The sequence below is a fragment of the Eublepharis macularius genome, chromosome 10, assembly GCF_028583425.1.
Source record: "Eublepharis macularius isolate TG4126 chromosome 10, MPM_Emac_v1.0, whole genome shotgun sequence".
Taxonomy (NCBI): Eukaryota; Metazoa; Chordata; class Lepidosauria; order Squamata; family Eublepharidae; genus Eublepharis; species Eublepharis macularius.
Window position 1 is genome coordinate 440,833 of NC_072799.1, and position 14,274 is coordinate 455,106.

General features: G+C 57.2%; 1 protein-coding gene across 3 annotated transcripts; it reads left to right on the plus strand.

Moving 5' to 3' along the window:
• The first annotated feature begins 6,322 nt into the window (after nt 1–6,322).
• Nucleotides 6,323–11,437, plus strand: PCGF1 (polycomb group ring finger 1). 3 transcript variants are annotated; one of them, XM_054990722.1, is made up of 9 exons: nt 6,327–6,571; nt 8,019–8,124; nt 9,206–9,358; nt 9,611–9,682; nt 9,823–9,931; nt 10,615–10,648; nt 10,912–10,998; nt 11,123–11,203; nt 11,292–11,437. In XM_054990722.1, exons 1-9 carry the CDS (start codon nt 6,407–6,409, stop codon nt 11,337–11,339), a joined length of 855 nt encoding a protein of 284 aa, XP_054846697.1. In that variant the 5' UTR covers nt 6,327–6,406; the 3' UTR covers nt 11,340–11,437. The 3 variants fall into 3 exon arrangements, with proteins under 3 accessions (XP_054846698.1, XP_054846697.1, XP_054846700.1); XM_054990725.1 differs by lacking the exon at nt 6,327–6,571 and adding an exon at nt 6,613–7,787; XM_054990723.1 differs by lacking the exon at nt 9,611–9,682 and having other exon boundaries at nt 6,323–6,571.
• Nucleotides 11,438–14,274: the final 2,837 nt, after the last annotated feature.

A 14,274-nucleotide genomic window follows, 5' to 3' on the forward strand; every position in this document is an offset into this window, starting at 1 on the left:
GGAAGAGACGGAGTGCCCAGTACCCTCCCTGCCCTGCTCCAGTCGATTCCTTGCCCTTTTGCTTCACAAAGCAGTTGGGGGAGGGAGGAAATTGGTTGGGGGACAACCTGAGCTTTCTCACTCAGGCCAGATCACAGGCAGCACGCCATGGAGCCCATCTGTAGGCCTGGCAGGCGGCTGTGAGGGTGGGAAGCCCCCTTCACTGCACCGTTGCCTCAGCTGAATTGCCACCCAGTCCAGCTTTTCAAGGCAATTGACTGGTGGGGTTTAACTGTGGACTCTGACACTGCAGATGGCAGCGATTTGGCTGACTGATGTCTGTGATTCCTCACAGAATCTCTTTGTTCCAGTCCAACTTGAACTGAGACGTAGAGCGCTTCTGCCAGGGGAGTGGGTGTAACCTCTGGGCAGTCTGTGCTGCAGAAAGATTCAGACTGCTCTTCCTGGTGACAGGTCCTCGTTCTCCTTCCCTACTTCAAGCCTGCTGAGAGCAGATCAGAAAGCAGCCCCAGGCCCCTCAACGCACCTCTGACCGCAGGACTTCCCCCTCAGTCCTCAAAGGCTGGCTAAGACTGAACAGGTCTTGACAAGCCGGCCTTAAACCTTCCACTTCTGGCCAAGATGGCTGGGGTGTGGGGTGTGTGTGGAGCATCTCCAGGTACTCCTGAACAACACACATGCCTATTACCATTTCCAGTCTGGGTCTGGGACAGAAACCGCTAGGGGTGTCAATTCCCGGTTGGGAAATTCCTGGAGATTTGGGGGTGGAGCCTGGGGAGGGTTGGTTTTGGACAAAGGAGGTACCTCAGCTGGGTGTAATGCCGTAGAGTTCATCCTCCAAAGCTTCCATTTTCTCCAGGGCAACTGATCTCTGCAGCATGAAGATCAGCTGTAATTCTGGGAGGTAGCCACGATCGCCTGGAGGTTGCAAACCCTAACCCACTCCCCCATGAACACCAAGGAACCTCAGACCCAATGAGCGCTCCCCCTTCTCATCAGACAGTATATTTTGTGTTCTTCCTTTTCCATCCCCTTAGCTAGCCCTCCTGCCCTCCCAGATCATTACATGAGAGTTGACTGTGCACAGCAGCCTCCTCTGGGGGTAAGACCAGGGCCTCACGTTGGTATCCTCTGCTTTATCAAGAGAGGCAAGATATGCCTCTGCTCAAGAGACCCAACTCCAAGGAGCAGAGAGCAGCAGCAGCAGCAGCAGTCTGATAGTTGCTGCACTCTTTGGCATCCCCCTTTTTGGAATTGAAATGTAGACTGAGTGTTTCCAGTCCACGAGCCATCGTTTTGTTTTCCATATTTGCTGACAGATTGAGTGCCATCCGACCTGGGGGTCCTGTCTTCCAGCACTATCTCTTTTTTCATTCATTCATTTTCATGCATTGTCACATCATAGGGTTTTCAAGGTAAGAGATTAGCAGAAGTGGTTTACCATCGCCTTCTTCCGCTTCCCAGTACTAACCAGGGTTAGCGGAAGTGACACTGCCGTTGTCTGTGAGAGATCCTCCACCAGGGTCACCTTCCACTACTGCTGCTGCCCAGTAGCTGACCTTCAAGGATTTCTCTGCTCCCATCACCATTGCAACATTCAATTCTCTTCTGCCGATGTGACCGTTGATTCCTGAAGGGGGTGGAGGCATCTCAGTCTGCTGTCTCAGCTTCGACCCTTCCGCCTTGGGTGACTCTTCCAGGAGTTTAGACTGGTGGTGCTGCTCTCAGCTTCACTGACACACTCAAACCCCCTCACCGCGTTAAGGTGTGTATCCAGTGTCTACTTAAATCAACCACTGCCCCAGAGCAGCTTTCCTTGTGCCCTAAAATAGGTGGTCATACATCCACTGTATTTTAAAAAAAATCCTAGACTGATGGAGACAATTATCGCCTGGTCTCTAATCTGCCCTAATTTGATAGAAAAAGTGGCGGAAGAGCAACTCAGGCCAGGCTACGGGAAGGAGACGCTAGTAGAGGACCTCCATATAAATATAGATAAAGGCCTTGTTTCCTTCTGTCTTCACAAGGGAAGGGGATGGAGTCACTTCCTTAAAAAATTAAAGCTTAGAATTCAGAGATTCTGTTAAACCTATCATTACAAAATATATTGATATAACAATATTCCAGTGTCACTTCTTTTAAAATCTCCCCAACGGGGAGATAGGGTAGGCTGCGAGTGTGTGGCTGCCCTAAGGCCACCCAGAAGAGACCCAGGTCTGCCTACATTCTGGGCTTCTGGAAAGGCTGCGGAGCAGAACTCTTCCGGGGAGCCTTGGGGCCATATGTGTGGGGGGGGCACGACGTGACTTGCAGCTGGCCTTGATGTTGTTTTAAATGTTTATTTTACACTGTCGTTACCTGCCTGGTGTCCTGAAATGCTCAGGAGAAAGATGGGTATATAAACCTAGGCAAGACACAGCAGCATTTGTGGATTCCCTTCTGGGCAGTCCTGGCTGCTGGTGTCACCTCAAATGCTCTTCACATACAATCAGCAGTTTGTGAAAACAACAGAGGAGAAGGTCCACCAAGCCAGCAGTAGAAAGCAAAACAGAACAGAGGGCCACAAAGAAAGAACAACTCTACTGCTGATATAAAAACAGCCCCACATGTATGGAAAATTACGTGTATTACGAAGAGATGAATTATGTCATATTTTCATCTGATCCAGATGAAAAACATCCCAGCATGTGGCCAAATAGGCTGAGAAAAGCTTCAGAATGAAGAAGTGAGCTGTGGCTCACGAAAGCTCATACCCTGCCACATATTTGTGAGTCTTCTAGGAACTACTGGACTCTTGCTCTTTTCTACTACTACAGACAGACAAACACGTCTCCCCATCTTGATCTCTCCCCATGGATATGAGCCAATAAGAAGCAGAGGGAGGAAATCCAGGTGGCATGTCAGCATCTTCCAGCAAAGGCACTGGAAACTGCCTGACTGCAACCTCTGCTATCAGGGCCCGACCAAGAATGGACCGAGCATACTTCCAGGTTCCCCGCCGGAAGTGATGTCATTGCATCATGAGAGGCCGTTATGCCAACCTCTGCCACCCAAATGCTCTGACACTGGCATGCTCTCACAACAGTGGCAAAGGTGTGTGAGGGAGGGGGGCAGGGGATAGTCCAGGCAGTACAGAATAAAACTACACCAAGGACTATAAAACACTAACAACCATATTGTCAATTCATTCTTGTCAGCAAGTTGACCACAAATGCCTAGATCATGTTGTGACTCTGACAAGTTGTGTACTTGTGAAGGATTCCTTGGAGATTGTGAGCTTCCCTGCTCTGCCCTGCGCTGAAGGAGCAGCCGGTGTCTAGGGAGGCTCTTTGTTTCACAAGGGGCAAACAACAAAATGCCAGCAGCCGCATCTGAAACGGGCAAAGTACTCCAGGGCAGCACGCGGCAGCCCCGACAAAGAGAGGATTTCCAGCGGGTGAAGGTTAATTGTTCTCAGCTTGAGCTGTTGTAGCCTCGAGTTCACACAGTCAAATCAATGGAGGGGCCGGGGGAGGGGGGGTTGTGAACAGTGGACCACAATCTCATCCAATGCAAGAGGGAAAACCCAGGCTTTTCTATGCAACGCTAAGAAATACACAAGATAAGCACAATAGCTCTTCAAAGCAGCTGTAATAACACAGCCTTCTTTGGGATGCTGAGCAATTCTAAATTGCAGCTCCTTCTCTTTGCTCTTGGTTTCTGTCGTATCTCACAGTGGGCACACGAGGGCAGCACTTCCATGAGTTCAGCCGGCCAGACAATTTGCCAGTCTTTAAAGTGCCACTAGAATAACAGGGAATAGCCTTCTGGAATTATCAGCCCTCCAAGGAACTGACTGATAGGAGGGGGCCTTCAGCAGCACGCAGGACAAAAGCCTGCTGCTGCCCCAAGAAACTCTCCCTGGGCCCGCTGCCTATTTACTGGCCCACTGCACAGAAAGGGAAGGCAAGGTTTCCCATTGCAGCTCCTCACCCAAAAATAAAGGGGGGGGGAGCAGTGCCCTCAAGTCATAGCTGACTTATGGCGATCCCTGGCAGGGTTTACATGGCAAGAGACTAACAGAGGCGGTTTGCCACTGCCTGCGTCTGCAGCCCTGGTCTTCCTTGGAGGTCTCCCATCCAATTACTAACCAAGGCTGACCCTGCTCAGCTTCTGAGACCCGACAAGATCAGGCTCACCTGGGCTATCCAGGTCAAGGCCACCAAAAAGGGCAACAAGCTTCCCCCCACCCCCACGCATCTCTCTGAGCCATTTCCTTACAACACAGCTCTATTACCTATTTAAAGTAAATTAAAAAATTAAATTTTAAAATTAAAAAACTAAATGAAGGCTGGGGAAGCAGAGGAAGCTGGAAATCTCTAAGTGCCTAGAAACCCCCCATGAGACTGCTCGGTGGTCCAAGCCCGTGGCTCTGCCCTAGGCAGCAATGATAAAGGGAGACTCCTGCCTCTGGGGATGCAGCTGCTTGAACCAAGAGAAGTTGTAGGGAAGCTTCACCTAATCGCTAGCACAGGAAAACTTTATCCTTTATCCCTGGGAATGCTGGTCACTAGCTCAGCCTCCAGTTAGCGGAGGCAGCAAAGAATCTGTGGTGACAAGGTTTGCTGAGCATGTGAGAATGAGTGCCGTGCTTGGGGTAGACCTTGGGGGCTGGTTTATAATGGGACAGTCTATTGCTTTCAACATTTACTCATGTGCAAGCCACCTTGTGCGTCAGTGGGTGGAGCGGCCACCAGAGCAATTCCCCTCTGCATAGGGGTCATTGTCCTGAAATCCAGGAGGCGGGCTGCGCACATCATCCTCCACGTGGGGCACAGAGTTGCATGTTCTCTGCATGCAACCACAACAACAGATCCTTTGGAACTGGGGACAGCCACACACAGGCCAGGCTAAGCCCCTTCTAGTGCCTGACAGTGTGGGGGGGAGAGGTAAGGGGCAGCTCCTGCGTGGACTGAGACGGGGGTGCTCCTTATCTTGAGGTGCCCCGTGTCCTCTGGCTGGGTCTGCTGTGAACAGTTGTACCTCCTCACAGCCTGTCTTCGTCTGGGGAGGAGGCACAGGAATACCGGCCAGGGGGGTCCTTCTGGCTCTTGCCAGGTGCTGGAGGTCTGAGCTCCCCCAAGCATCCAGTCCTTTCCAGGCACTCCCCGGGGGGGGGGGGCTGGTGCCAGAGCCATCGTCTTCCGTCCCCTGCCCCAGGGGTCTTTTGGGCCTCCCTCCCACAGCCCAGATGATTTAGGGGCAGAAACCCTCCTGCCTGCCAGCAACAAGCACGTTCAGCTACGCAGCAGGCATAGGGTTGCCCGGTCCATCTTGGGAAATTCCTGGAGATTTTAGGGGGTGGAACCTGGAGAGGATGGGGTTTAAGGAGGGGTGGAACTTCAGCAGAGAATAATGCCGTTGAGGCCGTCCTCCAAAGCTGCCATGTTCTCCAGGTGAACTTATTTCTGTGTCCTGGAGATCAACTGCAATTCCAGGAGATCCCCTGCAGCCACCACGTGGAGGTTGGCAACCCGAATTGCTGCTGCCCCTGAACTCCCTTGCCTCGTTGCAAGCTCAGGGACTGGGGAGGAGGCAGGACACAGACAGGTAAGGAGGGGGACCAAGGCTCGAAGCTTGCGCACTCTCTTGTCTCCAGCTGATGGGGCCCTCTTGCTTCCCTGCCGCTGAAGCATGCCTGGCACCGCAGCAGGGAAGAGGTGCCACTGGCTGGTCGCTGGCGCTGCCCGGCTCCCGGAGCGTGCCCTTTCCTTGTTCCCAGCTTCGGCAAAGGGGAAGGCAGTGCCTGGCCGGGGCGGGCAGCGAGGACTGAAGCGAGTTCTTCTGGCGTGGCTCCTGAAACGTGTTCCCGTGTAAAAGGGCAGGATTCGAGCCCCCTGGCGCCTTAGAGCCCAAGAAGACGTGCACGCTTTCCAGAGTCAGAGCTCCCGCCTTGAGTTCAGGCCGGACACCCCACGCAAAAGGGACGCTGCCCTCGAAGAGCTGCGACTCTCCATCCCGCCGACGAGCCCCCGCTTTTAAATATACCCCGCTGGGGTCTGAACTAGCCCAGCCCAAGATCTTGGCGTTGCAATGAGCCGCTCAAGGGAGACGAGGACTCGGAGCGCAGCGTGGTGGAAAAGGCAAGCTCCGTGCAGAGCTGCGTTGGGGGCGGGGGGGGGGTAGTCTGACTGCTGGCCTTTTTATTTATTTTTAAGGACTGCCGATTAATCGTTGGTTTTGCATACCGTTAAAAGCCCCCTACTATATTGTGACGTCGTTTTAAAAACCACGTTTTTATTTTGGTTGTTCCAGTGTGGCTCAGCTGGCCAGCAAGGCCGCAGGCAAAGAGACTACAACTACCACCCTGCCCCGCGCTCCCGCAAGGCTCGCGCCCGGGGACACCAGAACGCCCGGACCGCGAGGCATGACGGGAACTGTAGTAGTCGCTGAGCCAGGCTCCGCCCAACCCGGAAGTGTGCGGGGCGGCTCCAAGATGGCGTCTCCTCCTCAGGGGGGCCCGATGGCGATCGCGATGAGGCTCCGCAACCAGCTCCAGGCCGTCTACAAGATGGACCCGCTCCGCAACGAGGTGAGGCAGAGGCGGAAGGGCGGCGGGATCAGGCGGGGGGGAGGGGCGCGGCGGCAGCAGGCAGAGAGAGGGAAAGAGAGAGAGGGGAGACGTTCCCCAACCCACGCATGTGCGCTGCGCCGCGCGCCTGACCGGCTCCAGTGCGCGTGCGCGGCCCCGCCCCCCCAAGGGCCAAGTTAAGGGGGCGCGAGCCGCCGCCGGGGGGGGGTCTCCGGCGCCCCCCCCCGCCCGCGGGCCTCCGAGGGCCCCCGGATCGGCCCCGCCTCTGGCCGCAGCTGCTGCTCTCGCCGCCCCGTCCAGCTGCGCCGGCAGGGCAGGGCAGGCAGGAGCCCCTCGGCCAGCGCCAGCCCGTCCCCGCGCACGGGGCGCAGTTCGGAGGCGGCTGCCGGCGACGGCGCTCGTGTGCGGCCCTTCGCAAGAGACCCGCCGCGCCCCCCTCGGAGCGAAGTTGCCGTGACCCCTCCCCCGCCCAAGGCCACCCGCTGAGCCCAGGCCGGGAGTGGGAGTCGAACCAGCAGGCTGCCGCGGCCCAGCCCAGCCAGGCCCCCGCGGGCAGCTGCTAGCGAGGGCGCCCCCTCGGAGCAGGCCCTGCTGGTGTCAGCGGGTCACATTTCCACGTAGTGAGTTTAAGGCTGGGGGGGTGTTGGCTGCGGTGCTGGGTCAGGCCGGCCCATCCGCTCACACTTGGGTGGCTTCTCGGCCTTCCTCCTGCCCCGCCTCGGGCACTCCCTCCTCCATCCCTTTTGCGGGCAAGATGGACCACAGCCACTCCTGTATTTGTCCAGCGGGGTTGCTCCAGAGTTGTTGCTCTTCCCATTGTACAGGCAGGAGAAGGAGTGGCCTGAAGCCATGTGGCAAGTGCCCACCTGGTCAGGCTCCAAGAAAAGACATTGGCAGTGGGGTGTCCAGACACACCACTGCCTGGAGGCCGAGTTGCCTGCACTCCCCGAAGGCATTAGCCAGTGCGGTTGAGTGTGGCCTGCTGGTTTCAGCAGCACAGACCTTGGTATCACCTCCACGAAGTGGGGAGCCAAACGACAGTCCTCCTACCACAGGGTGGGAGGTGCAGCTCAGCCCCGTCTTTCAGGCAGGTGAAAAATGAGGGCACCTGAGGCACGAGCACAGCAAAGGGGCAGGCCTAGAAATGAAACTTCTGTGGGGGTAGGAGATGACCCAGCAAGGTGAACAGAGGCGCTGAAGGTTGTGCTCTATTCAGGTATTCCTACTTCTGGGAAGCTGTGTGCAGACAGGCTCCATGGAGATAGTGGGATTCAAGCACAGTTCTCTGGGCTGGGTGGAAGACCAAGGCTCATCTGCAGGGCTGGAGGCAGCTTCCCTCCAAGGCTGCCCTCCTGGCCTCTGGGCTGGGCGGGGCAGAGGCTGCGTCTCGTGTGGGTGTCGGGCACGTCCCCTGTGAGTCTGTCTGTCTGTGTCTGCCTCCCTGCAGGAGGAGGTGAAAGTGAAGATGAAGGAGCTGAACGAACACATTGTGTGTTTCCTTTGCGCTGGCTACTTCATCGATGCCACCACCATCACGGAATGTCTGCACACCTGTGAGTGGGGGGGGGCACCCAGAGTGGGGGGGGGCTGTGGCCACCTGTGGTGTTCGATGCAGAGCCCACGCTGCGGTTCTCTCCTGCGACATGCGGTCTTACGAGCAAGAGGCCATAAAATGGTTGCATTCTACAGAAAACACAGACACACAATGCCGTAAAACACAACGCCTCTGGAAGCAGAAATGGGCACAGGCCAGGCGTATGTGAAGCGGCAGTCGCAAAGGCCCGTCCCAGAGAAGCGTTTCCAGTCACGCACCAGGTATCTCAGTCAGCGTTTAAGATTCAGTTGTTTCTCAGGACGTACCTCCCTGCCAGTGCCCGTGACAGGCCTCTTGCAGTGTTAGGGTAATTTGCAAGGACAGCATCATAAAACCCGTCTGAAAACCAAAGATCATAAAATCAAACTCTCTAAAAGGGACTAAAAAGAGCAGAAGTTCTGGCACCAGATTCCACTGAGACCCAAACCATGATGGTATCGGAAATGTCATGTCTTTGCCTGCTGTGTAAAACGCACTATTGGCCCTCTGCGGAACGGGATCGGCCGGAGTGCAGCGGTGGGGGGTGGCCCTCTGGGCCCCCTCCCAGCAGAGCCCTGCTGGCTCCAGCCATGCGCACATGGTGCTGCCCTCTGCTGAATCGGATCCAGGGCCCCTCATAGTCAGTATCGTTGCCTGGATTCGTGGTAAAGAGAGGTCTTTCCCATCACCGTCAGCCCTGACCCTGTTAACTGGGGATGCCGCCAGGGAATGAGGTTGGGGCCTTCTGTGTGCCCAGCCTGGCGCTCCCTCGCTGAGCTGCAGCCCCATCCCACATCCCACCATTGCTGGCCAGATGCTTGGAAGCCCCACAGTACAGACACAGGAACCAAAGCCTCCCCCAGCCCCTGCCCTCCTGGGGCACAGGTGCCGAAAGGCCTGGCCCGCATGCCTCTTTAAAAGTTGTGCCAGCTGGCAGCCAAGCTCCCGTCCTGTGCCTTCTGTGGACAAGCGCTTTCTCTGGCCTGGCTTGGCCTCTGGGTGAGAGGTGAGGGGCGGACTGGGGAGGCGGGGGGTTTACTGCAGCCTTCTCCCCCTTGCAGTTTGCAAGAGCTGCATCGTGAAGTACCTGCAGACCAGCAAGTACTGCCCCTTGTGCAGCACCAAGATCCACGAGACCCAGCCGCTGCTCAACCTCAAGCTCGACCGGGTGATGCAAGACATCGTCTACAAGCTAGTACCTGGGCTGCAGGAGAGTAAGTGTGAGGGGCTGGGGAGATGACGGGAACCCCGCAGAAGCCCCCCCCCCGCCCCGTTCTTGAGCTCTGGGCAGCCAGGGGCAAAAGCTGCCTTGATCCCTGTGGATGGGCTGCCGGGAGCCTGAGGGCCAGAATGAGTGGACCTCTAGCTCGGCCGCCTCCCCAGCCGGGAGGGCCCCAGGCTCCTGGTTTCTGGCTTGTGGGGCAAGAAGCAAAAGATGGGTGTCTCTCTTCTCTGGCACCCTGCAGGTGAGGAGAGGCGAATCCGGGAGTTCTGCCAGTCCCGAGGCCTGGAGCGTGTCACCCAGCCCAGCAATGAGGGTGCGATTTTGGCTACTCTGGAGGAGGATGGAGCCTGAATTAGGGCTCTGCAGTAGGGGGGGGGCCCTCTCACAGCCCTGCTCCTGGCCCTTCTGCCCTGGAGGGGCAGGCTGCTGCTGACGTTCCCCCTTGTCCCTCAGACCCTGTCTTCTTCGACCGCCTGGGGCTGCCGTGCACTGACTTCGACCACTCCCGGGCCCACTACTACCGCTTTGATGAGCAGGTCTCGCTGTGCCTTGAGAAACAGGGGTCAGTATGAGGGTGGCAGGGAGTGGAGCGGGGTGGGGAAGGCTCCAGGACCACCCCCAGCCCCTTCTCCTAAGGCAGCTTCTGTGAACCCTGATAGCTGCGGGAGGGGGGAGGCAGGGGTGTGGCTTCTGGAGTTGTGCCATGCGAGAAGGGAGGAAGCGCCACACAGACTGGGACCTTTGGGGGGGTCCCTGCAGCAAGGGGGGGTTGCGGAGGATGTTGGGCTTCCTGTAGCAGTGTGTAGCTCAACTGGCCTCCGGAGTGTCTGCCCCAGGGAGAGGGATGGGAGTGGCATTTCCTTGCGTCCCCCAGGAGGTGGCAGAGGGCCTCCTAGCGTGCTGTGAGTGAGCAGAGGACCCCTCCAAGCCCCGCATTGGCCCTCAGTCCAGCCGGGGGCTCTCCCTCCCCTCGTTGCTGCTCAGTCCCGAGGAGAGCTATGCTCCCCCCAGCAGGTAGCTGTGGAAGCTAGAGGAACAGCCTGGGGGGGCGCGGTCCATGGCAGCCAGAGACCCCCAGGAAATAAACTTTCTGGCGGCGGATGCATCTTGGTCCAAACTTCCCGCTGGTGGGGGAGCTGGGGTCCCGTCTTCCGTCCAGTGGGTGGGTCAGGTGCCTCCACTGGCAGGCCAGGCCGCCCTCGGTCGGTCCCCTGCTTCCTTGACCCTTTACCTGTCTTTATGCAGCTCAGGAAAAGAGAAGAACCGACACGTCCTTCAGGTGAGCTGGACTGGAGCGGGGAGGGAGGCAGCGGGAGGGGTCAGGCCTGGTGGGCGCTGGGGGGGGGCAGCACCCCGGCCTATCCATTCCCGTTAGGACAAGGGGGGCGGAATTTCCACCCACACCCCATTCACACGCTTCTCAGGCAGGCGGGGGGTGGGGGGGCGTAAGTGCCTGTGGCCCAATGCCACGCTGCTTTTCCGTGTGAGAACGTTCTGGCAGTGCCCTCGGCCTCCATCCCTCCCCCTTGCTTCTTTTCTCAGCACAAGTATGTTCGCTGTTCAGTCCGGGCCCAGATCCGCCACCTCCGCCGGGTTCTGTGTTGCCGTTTGGAGCTAGCCCTGCCACACGTGAGTGAGGTGGGGCCCTGCGGGTGGGCTTGCAAAGAGAACTGGGCGGCAAGGGAAGGAGGTGTGTTGCAGCCCCCTGCCCTGCTGCTGAGGGTGACGATCGCTCCCCCCCCCACCACTGCAGGTGCACGTGCTCTTTGACAACGAGGTGCTCCCCGACCACATGACGCTGAAGCAGATTTGGCTCTCCCGCTGGTTTGGCAAGGTCAGCAGGGGGGGCTTCCTGGCAGGGAGGGGGGCTGGCCCCCTTGGTGGAGCACAGCCCTCCTTGACTCCCCCCTTTTGTTTTACAGCCTGCCCCGTTGCTCCTGCACTACAGCGTGAAGGAGAAGAGGAGGTAGGGAGGGCCCAGGTGGAGTGGCCTCCGGACCAGACTTTAATTTAAACCTCCCTTTGCTTCAATAGGAATTTATTTTTGGAATAAAAGAATTGAAAACTAAAGTTTCTTGCAGCCCTTCTGTCAGTGCTGTGGCACTTCCTCAGGGAACTGAGCCCCCCCCCCCATCCCCTGCCCCCGCCCCAGCTGCACAAGAGAGGAAGGAGCGGCTGCAGTTCTCCAGGCTGCTCGGCAGATGGCAGGCATGCTCCCATTTTCCCAGTCTGGTTTGGGGAGGGGGTTCTCTGCGGGGAGGAAGCTGGCCGACATCCCCCCCCCCATTCCTGTGCAGTGATTTAATGCACCGCCGGCTCAGGCACGTTCACCGAGTGGCAGTTGCTGGGCTGCCGTGGCAGATTAATCTCCGTCAGCCCCCCCCCCTCCCTTTGGATGTCAGGATTCCGATGAGCAAATAATGATCCCGTCCTCGTCATCCCCCCCCCCCGCCTCCCCTCACCAGAGGTAATGGGTGATGATGCAGCCATGAGCCCCTTGATTGGGCGGGGGGGGGTGTCCCCTGGCACAGAGCCAATTAGGAGCTTTTGTTGTGGCCGGTGGGGTGGCCATCTGGGCAGCTGTCAGAACATGACGGGGGTGAGAGATGCCTGCAGTCCTCACGGCTCTGGAGGGGGCCTTGTAGCCCCCGCCCTGGGCTGCTTGTGTAGCAGCCTAGCTGGGAAGAATCGGACCGCCTTCACCTTCTGGCCTTGCTGATTCCTGGAGACGTTGGCGGTGGCTTTGTGCCCCTCCTGCTGCAGCTCCTCCTTGATAAATGGGGGGGGGAGGGGGGCTCTAGCCTTGAGGTAGTTGGTCCCGGTTTTCCTTGGCTTCCACCGTTTGTCTTGTTCCCTTAAAGCAGCAGCCTGCTTTCTTGCTGAGACTCAAGCAGATTTCAAAATATAAAAAGCAGTTCAATCAGATAGCGTGAGATATTAAATAAGCAGTACAATAGGCTATGTAGGATTACAGAATTAGAAAACAACGCAGACAAAAAAACCCATTGCAAAAGTGGAAGATATAGTAAAGCAAAGGGACACACACACAGTAAAAATTGCAAGACGGCAACAATTCTCAGCCGGTGGTGTGTGTAGCCCCGCTGGGATGCAGAAGCAGCCTAGGTGGGGTGCTGGGTTTTCATAACAATCGCCAACGGATTCGCACTCCATCCCCGTGGCCACTTCCAAGGGTCGCATGCTGTCTCCCACTGACCTTACCGGCTGTGCATTGTCCAGTTGTGACCATTGGGCATGCTGGTATTAACCTTGGGCACTCCGTGTTTCTGCAAATGCCTAGCCCCCTGCTCACTGCCAAGTGTACTTGATGCATCTCTTCCTGCCAACCCTGCCTGCCAGGGATTGTCTGTTGTGTTTCTGCAATTTTCTGTGTTTCTGAAACTTAATAGTAAATACTTAATAAAATAACCAAAGACCTGTAAACACAAAAATGTTGTCTTTGGGGAAAGTGGGTTTTTTGTTCCGTGTCCTTTGAGAAAGTGATTGGGACGTACCATGCAGAAGGGGGAGGTCCTCTGCAATAGACTGCGATTCTCCTCCCTCCCTCCCTCCTGCAAGGTACTGATAAGCTACGGCTCTCATCCCTTCCTAAGAAGGCCCCCCTGAACGTTCCTATGTTGCCCATTCTGCAAAATGACAAGTGTGGGGCCGCCGTGACCTCAGACAGGGGCCATTCCACAAGCTGGGAGTCACAAAGAAAGTGCCTGACTTGCTACTAGTCCCCCTTTCTCACCAAGTCTCAAGGCGGACAGGGCAGTGTATGTGGACCCATTCGCAGGGTGGCACCTTCAGAAGCCTTGGCCTAGGTGAGCGGAGCATCGCAGAAGAGGCGGTCCTGCGGGTTTGCGGGCTCAAAGCCAAAGGGCTTTGTGGGGAATAACAGCCCAGTGAGTGGCCGGTAGCCAGTGGAGTGCCTGCAGAAGGTGCCGCCTGCCGGCCCCTCTCTCCCCCTCACTCCACTGGGACTTGGGGCAGGAGGAGGGTTGAGCCTGTAGGTTCCCACAGCGGGGTGGAGGGAGCAGGGGGGGAGAGGGGAGGCCTCCGGTCCCTCAGGCAAGGTCCCAGCCCGCTCTTCCAGAGATCCTTGAACTGGAGATACTGCCCGAGGTGGAGTGGAGCATCTTCCCTCCTGCTCTTCCTCTAGGGCCCGCCCGTCCCCAGGACACCCCTTGGGGGCTTCTCTTTCTGTTTGCAGCCCTGTTTTTCCAAGCAAGGTCAAGTGAACACGCCCGCCTTTCCCAGGAGCGGCCTGCCCCTCCTCCTGAATGCCCAGCCCCTCCCTTTGAGCTTTTGGATCCCCCTCCGCTCTGCTTTCCGCAGGAACAGCCCTGCCCTTTGCCTTGGGGAGAGCCATTCCAACTGGGCGAGGCGTCTCTCTCGTCTTTCATTCTCTGGATTTCCTGCAACTGTTGGCATAGCAACGTGGACCCCTCTCTGCTTGGTGGCGAAGGATGATGTTCTTTTAGGGTTGCCAGCTCCAGGTTGAGAAATTCCTGGAGATTTGGGGGGGGGGGTGGAGCCTGGAGAAGGCAGGGTTTGCGGGAGGGGAGGGGCCTCAGCAGATTATAGTGCCATGTAGTCTACCCTCCCCAACAGCCATATTCTCCTGGGCAACGGGTCTCTGTAGTCTGAAGATCAGGTGTAATTCTGGGGGATCTCCAGGACGGGGGGTTGGCAGCCCTAGTTCCTTTCCTCTGGCTTCTAACACTCGCCTCCCTAGAGCTGGCCTGGTCTTCCCTGCGCCTTCTTGCTCCCACAAGGGGCAGGCATTTGTTCCGTTTTCTGGTTTTGTTCCAGACGCACAGTTGCATAGGTCTGAGCCTGTATCCCGAGTCCTTCCATGCTCTGGAACTTCTCTTGGCCTTTAGTTCTGAGGGCGCCAGCTGC